Source organism: Microtus pennsylvanicus, chromosome X (genome assembly GCF_037038515.1).
Source record: "Microtus pennsylvanicus isolate mMicPen1 chromosome X, mMicPen1.hap1, whole genome shotgun sequence".
NCBI classification, from domain to species: domain Eukaryota; kingdom Metazoa; phylum Chordata; class Mammalia; order Rodentia; family Cricetidae; genus Microtus; species Microtus pennsylvanicus.
Genome location: NC_134601.1, coordinates 7,538,934 through 7,551,528, shown reverse-complemented (window position 1 = coordinate 7,551,528; position 12,595 = coordinate 7,538,934). Strand labels below are relative to the sequence as shown.

Here is a 12,595-nt window from a genome sequence, read left to right as displayed (position 1 = left end):
CCCAGAAAGGCCTAGTACCGCTGTTTCCCCACTGTGCTTCATTTCTCACGCTGTAAGAAGGGATAATACCTACTGTGATACCATAGTAGGAAAGCTGAATCGAGCAGTGTGTGTAACAAGTCGGTCATGTAGGTAATCCCTTTCCGTCAAAGGTCCTTAATAATATTGTCTTTCTTTGGCTGAAAGGTTAAGAGAGAAATGCTGTAGGAATAGAAACAGCACAGTTTGAACATTTCTAACGAAATACCTAGAGAGCTAGAGCTATGGCTCAGTGGTGACGAGCGCCTGCTGCTCTTCCTTAGTACGCCTGGCTTTGGTTTCCAGCACCTACATAGCGCCTCACAACCATTTGTAATTTCAGTCCTGAGGAATCTTTTTTTTTTGTTTTGGTTTTTCGAGACAGGGTTTCTCTGTGGCTTTGGAGCCTGTCCTGGAACTAGCTCTGTAGACCAGGCTGGTCTCGAACTCACAGAGATCTGCCTGCCTCTGCCTCCCGAGTGCTGGGATTAAAGGTGTGCGCCACCATCGCCCGGCTAGTCCTGAGGAATCTTATTTCTTCTTCTAGCCTTTGGAGACAAGAGGCATGCACACGGTACATAGACATACATGCAGGCAAAATGCCCACATGACTTTTTTTTTTAAGAAGAAGAAATAGCTAGCCATCCCATAGGATGAGTGAATTGCCTCCCTGAAAGTATCACAAAAAGAATATTAAATAACTTTACTTTCAGGGCTTTAATAGTTAAGTGGCATATCAGGTTTATGTCTTGGTGAAGACCATGTACCTAGGCAGTCCTGGGGCTGGTATATGAGTCAAGGACAAGACCATCTGTTCTTTAGGAGGGGAAGATAATAGAGAATACATTTTGGGTCTGTTCTCTTTAACATTAACCAGGAAGAGCTGCTGCAGAAGGCAGGTTTGGGGCTGTGAGCAGTGAGTGGTTGGGCACATGAGTCCAAGTTCCGTAACAGTGGGCAGCTTGTTCTAGTTACAGGTATGTGCCCTTAGGTAGCTGCTTGTTGGAATCTCAAAGGATAGAGAGAAATGTCTGCAAGAAACTCAAAAGTAGTGCTGAGTCTTCTCAAGCAGTCTTTCTTTGGTTTTTATTTTTTTAAAAGAAGAAACAAAAAGACTGACCTATGTTATGACGACTTCTCTTTGCTGTTCTGACAAGTTCTTGAAAATGATTCATGGATTTAGAATGTAGAGCTTAATTTTGGAGAAAATAGAAATTGTGCCTTTTCATGTTTATATAACCATAGAGATTAGATATTCTTAAAGCATTTAGAAATGCTGTATTACTAAACTCAAACATCACAGCTCAGTGGTCATGTTCTGTGATTGCTGTGCTCTGCATATCTGTTATGATATGCTGTTTGATTTTTTATTAAATTGCTCATTTAACATGTATTACCTGGAAATTCTTAGATATAAACTTTTTTGTATAGAGAATAAAATACTTTGGCTACCTTCATACATACACACACATATCCACATAAACATGGACAAATTAATCTTTTTTGGACAACATACTCTTAATCTGCATGGTTTGTCAATTTAAATTTTCTACAGATGTCTCTATTCCATATAGATTCTCATGTGAAGCAAAGAAAGGAGAGTGAATATATATTATTCATATTGACCCATGTTCAGATATATGAATGTTTTCATTTAGTGATTGTAGCCCACAGATGTGTTTTGTTTATACTCTACAATGTTTTCACAAAATTATAGTCTGTTCCCCCCTCTTTAAAAATAGGGATTTTGCCAGGCATGGTGGTGCACACCTTGAATTCCAGCACTAAGAAGGCAGAGACAGCCAGATCTCTGAATTTGAGGCCATCTTGATCTAGCTAGGTTAGCTAGAAGTGACCTTGTCTCAAATAAAAAAAAAACCCAAAACAACAAAACAAAACAACCCCCCCCCAAAGACCCCAAAAAGCAACAACTAATCAACCAACCTACTAACCAACTAATCAACAGAAACCATAGCAAAACCTAGAGTCGTGGAGCAATGATAATCACAACTAGTTGTTTTTGACACAGCGTCCTAGTAAGCAGCTCAAGCTGACCTAGAATGTTAGCCCAGGATGGACTCCTGAGTGCTCGCATTATAGACATGAGCCACCATACCAAGCACAACTGGGGAGCTTTAACTTTCCATCTGAGATACTTGTGAAAGTCCACAAATATTTAAGTGATAATGAATATTACACTGAACTGAATTTGATAGTCATGGGTAGGTAAATGAAGAATACAATATTAAATTAATGCATTAAACAATGATTGTAAATAGTCATAAATTAGGGGCTGGAGAAATGGCTCGGTACTTAAGGGCACTTGCTGTTTTTTTTTTTTTTTTTTTGGGTCTGAGTTCAGTTCATAGCAAGCATGTCAGATGGTTCACAGCCTGCTGGAAACTCCAATTCCAGAGGATCTGATAACCTCTTTCAGTCTCTTTGGGCTCCTACACGTGTATTAACACACACACACACACACACACACACACACGCACACACACACACACGCGTGCGTGCACACATACTCACTCAAACACATACTTAAATACAATATAAAATAAATAGACTTAAATTGGATGGCTATCCAACTCTTAATTCTCCCAAGGGGCCATTTTTCAGTTAACCCTCCCATCATTTGAGAAGCCATTCTCTCTGCTATTATTCTACATGCTGGTTCCAAATGCATTTCTAGTATCCACTAGTCCCTGAGGATTAGAAACGTGAAGTTCTGCTTAGGATTTTTTCAGTATAGTGCTGATGTAAAGGAACTTCCTAAACATCATTTTAAAGGGAAATGTACATTCAAAATATGAGTAGTTCCTTTACTGCTTATAGAGTTACACTTGTGGTGTTTTTCACTACAGAATGATTCTGAAATTATGCTAAGCAATAGCTAATCTCATTTATGCAGCTACTCAACAAATGAGTCGCATTAAGTAGTTCATCTGATTTACCAGTTATTTGTTTTATGAAATGGAAGCATAACAGTTCAGACGAGGCATTTTAGTTATATCTTCCATGTTCACAGGCAAGTCAAATGCAGTGAGTTTTTAATCCTAGATTGTCCTAATCAGCCATGAACAGGTGCTTGCAAATTGTCCCGTACAAAGTGAATTTCCAACCTTATGCAAATACTTTTCACAGACCCTCTATTTTCAGCTTATGTTTCTGTTGTTACATGCTGGTCAATGAACCTGTGACCTCATGCCTGCTAGCAGAGCACCATACATTCCCAGCACATACACTCTTTAAGAAACAAGCAACCAAGCAAAAATTACATATAAAGCAGGTATATTTTAATAGACTTTTCTTTCAGGACTTCTCTAAGCTTCAAGGGTGCAAGGGTAGGACTATTAATATTTATTAAAGGCTTATCCTGAGACTCATACTCACAGTGAACATTATTAAAACACTCTGCTAAGTTCTTAATGTGAAGAGGTGCTATTTCCATCTTCATTTAACAGCTGGAGAAACTGAGTACAGTGAACAGAATAATCAATTTCTATATGTCTATGACCCAATTCCCCAAACCTATGAATAGGCTATGGTAAAAGGATGGACGTGATGTGATGAAGAATCTTGAGGAGGCTAGGATTGTAGCCCAGTTGGTAGACTGCCTGTTTAGCATGCACAACATCCTGGTTACACTCAGAGCTGCAACTTGAAATAGATGTGGTAGCACATGCCTTTATTAGGGAGTTAGAGGCAGGAGGATCAGAAGTTTGAGGCACAAAATTCAAAGCCAATTTGGGATACACAAGACTCTGTCATTGATAATAAAAGTAGTGTTGAGATTGGGAGATTATCCCAAATTTTCAAGGTAGGACTTGTATAATCACAAGGATCTTTATTATCAAAAGAGAGAGGAATTGTGGTTTAGCTCAGTAGTAGAGATCTTATCTTGCATGTGTGAGGCCTTGGGTTCTATCCTGAGTATCATAAAAAAAAAGGAAAGGAAGTGAAGAAAACTTCAGAGAAGAGGGAATGACAGAAGCTGAGGTCAAAACAATTGCAAGGCCATAAACCAAAGAGGTGATGGGCAGTCCCTAGAAACTGAAAATGTCAAGGTAATAGATTCTTATCTAGAGCATGGAGAAGGAAAGCAGCCTGGAATGAATGCCTTGCTTTTAGTCCAGTGATGCTAATCTTGGCCTTCTGACCCCCAGAAGCACAGCAGTGAATAGTGTTGCCTTATAGCAGCAGTAAGAAACTTGTACTCAGAGATTTTATCAAGTATCCAACAGAATTAAAACCCTAGTTGACCTGAAAAACTAGACTCTATCAACAAGAAAAATTTGGAGAAACATAAAGGGGATGGTACAAGAATCAGTTTACAGTTCAGTCCATAAACCGTGCATGAGGAAGAAGTGAGGATTTGGTAATATCTAGCCTAAATGGTAGCAAATGCCTACCAGCATACTTCCTTTATGTTGAGGAGGAACAGGAAGTGGAAGTGGTGAGCACTGTAGTGAACAAAAGAGTGTCCAAAAATGGGGTACTAAGCAGTCAGCCTCAGGCAAGTGTTATCAGGTTGGGAAAATGGGCCCAAGTGCTGTCCAGTCTTTGATTTTTCAAGAGAAACAAGAAATCAAGTCTCTACCCAATACATGTGTTTTTATTTTATTTCATTTTTAAATATTTTATATATTTTAATTGTGTGTGTGCGTGCATGTGTATATGTGTGTGTGTGTGTGTGCGTGCATACACAGACCAGAGTCCCTGGAACTTGAGTTATAGACACCTGTAAGATGTTTGATATGGATGGTGAGGACTGAACTTAGGTCCTTTGGGAGAACAGCCAGTGCTCTTAATCATTGAGCCAGTTTTTTCTTTTCTCTCCTCTCCTCTCCCCTCCCTCTCTTCCCTCTCCTCTCCTCTCCCCTCCCTTTCTTCCCTCTCCTTTCCTCTCCTCCCCTCTCCTCTCCCCTCTCTCTCCCCCTTTGTTCCATCCTCCTCTCATCTCTCTCTCCCTTCCCCCTCTCTTTTTAGACAGGGTCTCACTATATAGCTCTGAGTGGTCTGGAGCTTCCTAAGTAGATCAAGCTGGCCTTAAAGTTTTTTGAAGATTTTGTTTTTATGTTTATGAGTGTCAGAAACTACTTCTGTGCACCACGTGCATGCAGTACTGCAGGACCTTAGGAGGACAGAAGAAGATGACAGATCCCTTGGGACTGGACTTACAAATGGTTGTGAGCCATCTGACTTAAGTGCTGGAAACCAGATTTTGGTCCTCCGGAAATGTAACCAGTGCTTTTTCCCACTGACTTATTTGCCAGTCCTGAGATTTAGGTTTTGTATCAATAATGTTATTATTTTCTTTTTTTATAGACTTTATTGTTTAGAGTACCTTTAACTGCAGAACTAAATTGAACAGGGGTACAAGAAGTTCTCATAAACTCATTGTTGATTTTGTTTTTGTAGCTTTGTTCAATCGCAGGTACTGTATTATTCTTAAAATGAGTATACTTGAAACATTTCTGTATAGTTTGCTTTGCTATACTTTAATGTTCCCTCTTGATGTTGATGACTGCACTCCCAAATGAGACCTTTTCTCTCTCCTTCCCTACGGAGAGCTATCTTTTTTTTATTAAATTTTTTATTCATTTTACATACCAACCACAGTTCCCTCTTCCTCCCCTCCTCCCTCTCTCCCTTCCACTCTTCCTCCTACTCCACCCCCATCCACTCCTCAGAAAAGGTAAGGCCTCCCACAGGGAGTCAACAAAGCCTGGCAAGTTGTTAAGTTGAGCAGGACCAATCCCCTCCCCCCTGCATCAAGGCTGAGAAAGGCCTTCTAAAATGCCTAGCAATAATGGAGAGAGTATCTGACTGGCCTTCTCCTGAGATGAGATTGGTGACTACCCTAGTTGTCACCCTAGAACCTTCATTTAGTAACTGATGGAAGCAGATGCAGAGAACTGTCTTATAGAAATCATGAGAATGCCTTCCTGGCTCTTCCAAACACAGCATCTATAGAAAAAAAAAAAACAGAATCTTGCGTTCCTTCATAAAGCATGCTTATTTTTTTGTTCCCATCTGGGTTACTCAAATCTCAAACCTTGGAATGGATTTCACTGAGTCCCTCTATCTCATCAAGTACACTTAATCATTATGATTAAATGATGCTACTTCCTGGATTTTGCCATGACTCTTGCTACTTTTGCTCTGGTTGAGGATCTGACTGTTGGATTACTGTACCTTTCTACAAGGCCGCCGCAAATCTGGTTCTCCTTGTATCTGAATTCGGTTCTTTCTCAAGGCTCATGAGATCTAAGAGGACGTGGCTAGGATTGTAGTGCCATGGTAGGGCACTTGTATTTAGCTTTGGGTTTAATTCCTAGAACCACATCAAATTTTAAAATAAAATAAAATATGTCTGACCATGGTGCTCTAGTACTCAAAAGATTGATTTCCTTAACTTCTAAGGGGGAAAACATCAGACTAGCTCCTGTTATGGTTTTTGTCTGCCTCTCCAACATCTTGTCCCTTCGTAGTCCTTTTCCTCTACCTTTCTTGATAGGGCATCTTCAAGAGGTGGGGTAGTTCAATGACTAAGGCCAGTATAAGACAAGGCTTAGTATAAGACAAGGCTTCATAGGTTATGCTTAAGCACACTCTGAGCTTCACCTTATTTGTAAAAAGGGCAACTTAACTCATTCACTGAACTATGGTAAAGTGGACCTATAAGGACTGGCTAAATATTTGACATAGAGTACACATTTAATATGTGGTGATATAATATTGGGCCATGCTGTTTCTTTTTATAGCCAATCTTGCATTGTAGTCCCTGTTCTTTTGTTTTGGAATTTCTTTCCGTAGCAAGTATTTTTCACTGCTGTGATGGTTGGTGTTATCATTTATGAAGAGATGATGGGGTACTGGTCCCACAAGGGGCAGCAGGGGTCACCCAAGTCCTTGGTGGGTCTCCTGGCTGGTGGCCTGAGGCCTTGGTGGGAGAGAAACAGATAGATATGCCAGGAAGAGAGAGCTGAACTATAAAGTTTATTTTATATGGAGGGAAAAAGGGAGAGAAGGGGAGAAGGAGGAGGAGAAGAGAGAGAGTCTGAAGCTACCTCTCTAGAAGGAGAGAGAGAAAGGGGGGGAGGTATTTGCTTTGGTGGAAGTGGGCGGGGCTTGTCTTTTAAAGGGACAGGGTACCCAGGTGACAGACCAGACCAAGAGATTACAGTTGGCCTTGTCAATTTGACACAATCTGTAATCCTCTAGGAAGAGGGTCTCAATGAGGAATTATAAAGATCCTGTTGACGTATGGAAGACTGTTTTGATCGTCAATGGGGGAAAACCATGCTCACTTTAGACACCACTATCCCCTTGGCAGCTGATTCTGAACTGTTTAAGAGAGGAGAAGGTGAGCTGAGTACCAAGCCCTTAGGTGCATCCATTTCTTCTCTGTGCTTGACTGTGAATGTGAGCAGTTCCCGCATATTCTTTTGGCTTTGAGTTCTTCACATGATGGACTGTATAACCTGGCATTATAAACTGAACTCTAACCCCACATCACTTTTAGTCAGAATACTTATCACAGCTACAGAACTAAAAGCTAGAACTGCCCTACTATGTGCCAGACTTTTTTTTTTCTAGAAGCTGGGGAAATACTGAAAAAATTTGGATGTCATTTTGATTCAATTAATTTCTCTTTTTTCTTAAAGGCTATTTGGTCCTCTCATGTTTCATAACTTTTGTGATATTGTTTCCTGTGTATATTATTCTAATTCTTTTATTTTTTGGCTTACCATGCTGTGTTGATTACTAATAAACTCAGTTATTAAACTGTCATTTTCTTGGAAGGGACAGCATTTAATTAATTTGTGTATTCTCAATGCCTGTATGTGCTTGATAATCTTTTATTTAAATGCATGGAGTGTTCACATAGCAATGAAAATAAGACTTCCTTGGATAAAAACAAAAACGTGATTTTATGGTACAGTTTACATCAGTTGTTTAGTATAGATAGATAATATTTTAGCTCCCTTTGCTTTTTTTCGGTTATCCCAAGGACTTGCCTCCTTATTCTGTTTTTAAATTTTCTTATAAAATTTATTATTATTATGGTGTGTATGTGCATAATATGTGTTTGTATGTGAGGCACTGGCAACTCTGTGGAGTCAGTTCTCTCCTTCCAACTTCATGTGGGTTCTGGGGATGGAACTCAGGTCACCAGGCTTGCATAGCAAATGCCTTTACCTACTGAGCCATTTGGCTGCTCCATTATCTGTTTTCATTTTTACAGGAAATAAATACAATTTGACTTCAAATTCAGCAATTTTGTGACATAAAGGCAGGAACATAAACCAATGGAGTGGAACAGAACCCAGAAATTTATTTTCAACCAGTTTTCATCAAAAAGAACCAAGGGCATATATAATAAATGGTAGTGGAGATGTACATATATGAACAAAACTAGCTTCCTATCTTTCAACATTAAAAAATAAATCAAATTGGATCAAGCACCTAAATACAAAATCTCAAAACTATGAAACTATTAACACTCGCAAAAAATATAGGAAGCATTCTTAAATGAAATGGTATCACTGAAACATATATATATATATATATATATATATATATATATATATATATATATATATATATATATATATAAAACTGGCTTGAAACCAGTTTTAGGGGGTTCGAGTCCTTCCTTTCTTATTTTACTTTAACAAAAGTGGGTTCTTCAGATCTGTGCTGTATTTATAAATATGGGCCCCAAAGCATAAGATAAATAGGCAAACAGGATTAAATTAATGAAAAGAACTTCTGTACAAAAAGGAAACAATAAACACAATGCAGGGATAGTCTACATAACAGAAATAATATTTTTAAACTGTTTGTTCATTAAGGGGTTAATACCTAGAGTATTAAAAAAAAACAACCTCAATAGCCAAACAAAACAAAAACCTCCCTGTCTAATTAAAAATTGGTAAATGGTATGAATAACATTTCTTAAAAGAAGTTTTACAAATATCAAACAGGTGTATATACATGATCAGCATCACAAATCACAATACGGCTAGAATGGCTAACATGCAAAAGACCAAAAGTAGCATGCTGACAAAGATGAAGACAGGAGAGCTGCCTTGTACATGGTAGGAATGAGAATCAGTATCATTATTGGAGAACAGTTTCTTCACAAAAATTGGGAATGCAATTAGCATATAATCCAACAATCTCACTGATGTCCAAAGAAATTAAAATGAGTATCGTAAAGGAATGCCTGCATATCCATGTTGATTGCAACATTATCAATAATAGGCAGTGTGTGGAACCATGCAACATATCCATCCATGGATTAAAAGATAAACTGTTGAGGACTGGAGAGATGGCTGAGAGGTTGAGAGCACTGGCTGCTCTTCCAGAGGTCCTGAGTTCAATTCCCAGCACCCACATGGTGGCTTACAATCACCTATATTGAGATCTGGTGTCTTCTTCTGGCATGCAGGCAGACATGTAGGCAGAGTACTGTATGCATAATAAATAAATCTTTAAAAATGTATACATGCTATAAAACTATGACATAGCATCCATTGTTTTTGATAACATGGATGGAACTGGAGATGGAAATGTTATTGAGTAAAATGAGCCAGGCACAGAAAAACAGCCAGTTTCATATTTTCCCTCATTGGTAGAAGCTACGAAAGCTGATCACTTGGAAATGGAACATAGACTAGGAGTCTCTTAGTATAGGGAGGGGAAGGGAGAGACAGAGAGACATAATGAGGCTGATATTAGGTGCACAGTTAAAGAGGAGGAAGTAGTTCTGGTGTCCTATGAGGCAGGGTTAATTTCACTCTGTAATTATGAGATAAGTAGAAGAGTTTGAAAGTTCCTGATACAGAAATGCTAATGTTTGGGGTGAAAGATATGCTAATTAATGATGTGATCATCACATATTATATGTATGTATCAAATTATAGTCGTTTCTGACAAGAATAAGCCTAATATTAATATATCAATTAAAAAGAAAGAAAACATCAGAAACAGTAAACTAATTTCAAGATACAGCTTTAGAGCCTAATTCTTTGCAGGTTAGGATCTGCTTGTGTCCTGTTAGAAAATTCCACACTGGCAACATTATAAGGATAGCCCAATAGCCCTATGTCATTCTTATGTCTATTTCCATGTTTTCAGATATTATCATCAGTCACTTAAACAGGTTGGCCTTTTATTGACTTCTGTAACTTTGAAGTTTGCTTCCTCCAATGACATGTCTTCTGATTTGTGCTCAGTTGGGAGTTTGTTGTGTCAATTGTGTCCCAGCTCACTCTTTTGTTCTTTCTTGCTATAGGCCTCTTTCCCCGGGAGCTTACACTTAGTCCTGGTTTTACGCCCTACCAGTTTTCTTCAGAGGACTTTCACGGACATTGGATTTCGATTTAGCCAGGAGGATTTTATGGTGAAACTACCAGTAAGATTATTGCTTGACTCTCTGGTCCTCCTAATGCTTATGTGTTCTGTATCTTATACTGTTTGTTTTGCATGTGTCCATGTAACACTTAAGTAAAATTTGTCTCTCAAAAATTCAATTCTGAAATGTCTTTCAGCCATCTGCTTCTACTATTAAAAAGGACTAGTTCAGGCAACTTATAACAAGGCAATGCCTTTTGAAAAATATGTGTTATATGTTATAGATGTATGTATATATCTGTGTGTACACTTAGGAATTTTTATTTTCTGTGAACATTATATGGTTTATATATCTGAAACACCATGATCCTTAGCTAGCCCGGAGTACCATGGTTTTTATTTTGAAAATAAGTCTTTGCTAGGTTTTATTGTTTTAAATAGAGTGCTCATAAAATTTAATACCTGAATTGTAACTTACTACGTAAAGTCCTTTTGCTGTGTTCTGAGCACAGAAATTCTGTGTGTGTGTGTGTGTGCATGTGCGCGTGTGCACACATTTGCATGTATATGTGTGTTCAAGATTGCTCATTAATAATGAAACCTTTTAGATAAAGAAGAATTAGGGTGTTTGGGTTTCTGTAGAAGCTAATATTGGTTGATAGAAATGTTCTGTAAATAAAAACTGTTGTTATCTGAAGATGGTTAATGCATCCAGGGGAGGGGCATGCACAGGAAAGAACTGCTTGAAGTTTTTAAACTGGATGATTCTCTGCTAAGTGTTTACTGAAATTCCTTTTGCAGTCTGATGGAGGGCTGTCATGAAGGGCAGTTAACAGTGTCTTTCTTGCTTATTTACATAGGTTGTTATGCTGAGCTCAGTTAGTGATTTGCTGACATACATTGATGACAAGCAATTAACCCCTGAGTTAGGCGGCACCTTGCAGTACTGCCACAGTGAATGGATCATCTTCAGAAATGTATGTTGCTTCTGCCCTTACTGTAGAGCCTATCCTTCATTCTATCTAGAAATTTTCCTACTTGGGAAAAGCAATATTGGGTCTCCTACTTTTCAAATACATATATCATTCAACATTTTTGGTTTTCTTTTCAAAGATATTTCTAGAAATGATGAAGAGTCACTAAGGATGGCAACTGAAGGAGAGACCTAAGGAAAAAGCAGAGGAATCTCTGCCTACCCCTTCCTGTGATCATGTAGAAAAAAAGAAACAAAGGCTTTGGGTTCAAATCCTAGCACTTAGATCTTGGACAATATATATCACCTCTCCAAGTCTTTTTTCTATCTACAAAATGAGATTGATAATATGTTACCTAATAGGGATCTTGGGAGATAATGAATACAAAATGACTCGCTGCTTGGTATATGGAGATCCTCAGAAAGTGCAAGTATATTCATTGCAGCCTAGTGGCACTCCCAAAGTTATTAGATTTGTCAGAGGTAAGGGCTGTGGCCTCCCACGTAGAATAAAGCCTGTGATTTAAGTGTCTTGACTTACAATCTCACGATATGAGAACTCTTCTGAAGAAAATAATGATAACCAATAAACCAGGGTCACATTTCCTAGTCCTCATTCAAACCGTGTGTTTGGTAGGTTCATTCAGCAATTCAGGTGTTGAACCATTAAGAGTGAGCAGTGCCTTGCCTTAAATGAAAGAGCAAATCTCTTGAAATACCTGCCAAACAGATGGTTTATATTGTGTCTGCATTGCCCCTGTGTTCCCGTGAGGCACTGATTTTGGAAACAAAATAGTGCAGCCTTCTTTGCCATTTTAGAGCAACAGCACCTTTGGGATAACAACTTCAGATCTTTGGCAGTACCTGCAATGAACTATTGTGACCACTTGCTTTCCGGCTCCTTCGATCATCATGTTTTGTGGAGTGCTGATCACAAACACTAATAAATGTTGATTGACATTGCTGGTCTCATGTCTCTTTAGAAGTGAACTTATTAGAAAGCAGTTTTGTTAAGTGCTGAGTTTGCTAAGGGAACTGATGTTCAAGGCCATACAGCAAAGTACTCAGCACATGGCATCTTTTAGAAAGAGTTTCTGTGAGTGTCCAGGGACTGAGTCCAGATATGTAGAAATACACATTCAAAGATTTCAAGTCTGCTTTTTAGTCTCTTGGGGGTTTAGATGCAGAGTTAGCAGCATTAATTGTCAGGGGTAGTGCCAATGTTTCCTAGTAAAG

At 38.6% G+C, this 12,595-nt stretch overlaps 1 protein-coding gene across 19 annotated transcripts in view; it reads left to right on the top strand.

Moving 5' to 3' along the window:
* The window catches only part of Mcf2 (MCF.2 cell line derived transforming sequence), a 100,730-nt gene that overhangs the window by 31,315 nt on the left and 56,820 nt on the right, over positions 1–12,595 (top strand). For 13 of the 19 annotated variants that reach the window (XM_075957420.1, XM_075957421.1, XM_075957438.1 and 10 more), the window contains 2 exons: positions 10,328–10,447; positions 11,247–11,363. In XM_075957420.1, coding sequence (XP_075813535.1) covers positions 10,328–10,447; positions 11,247–11,363 — 237 coding nt within the window. The remainder of the gene's footprint in view (positions 1–10,327; positions 10,448–11,246; positions 11,364–12,595) is intronic. The other 6 variants (XM_075957424.1, XM_075957432.1, XM_075957430.1 and 3 more) reach the window with 1 other exon arrangement.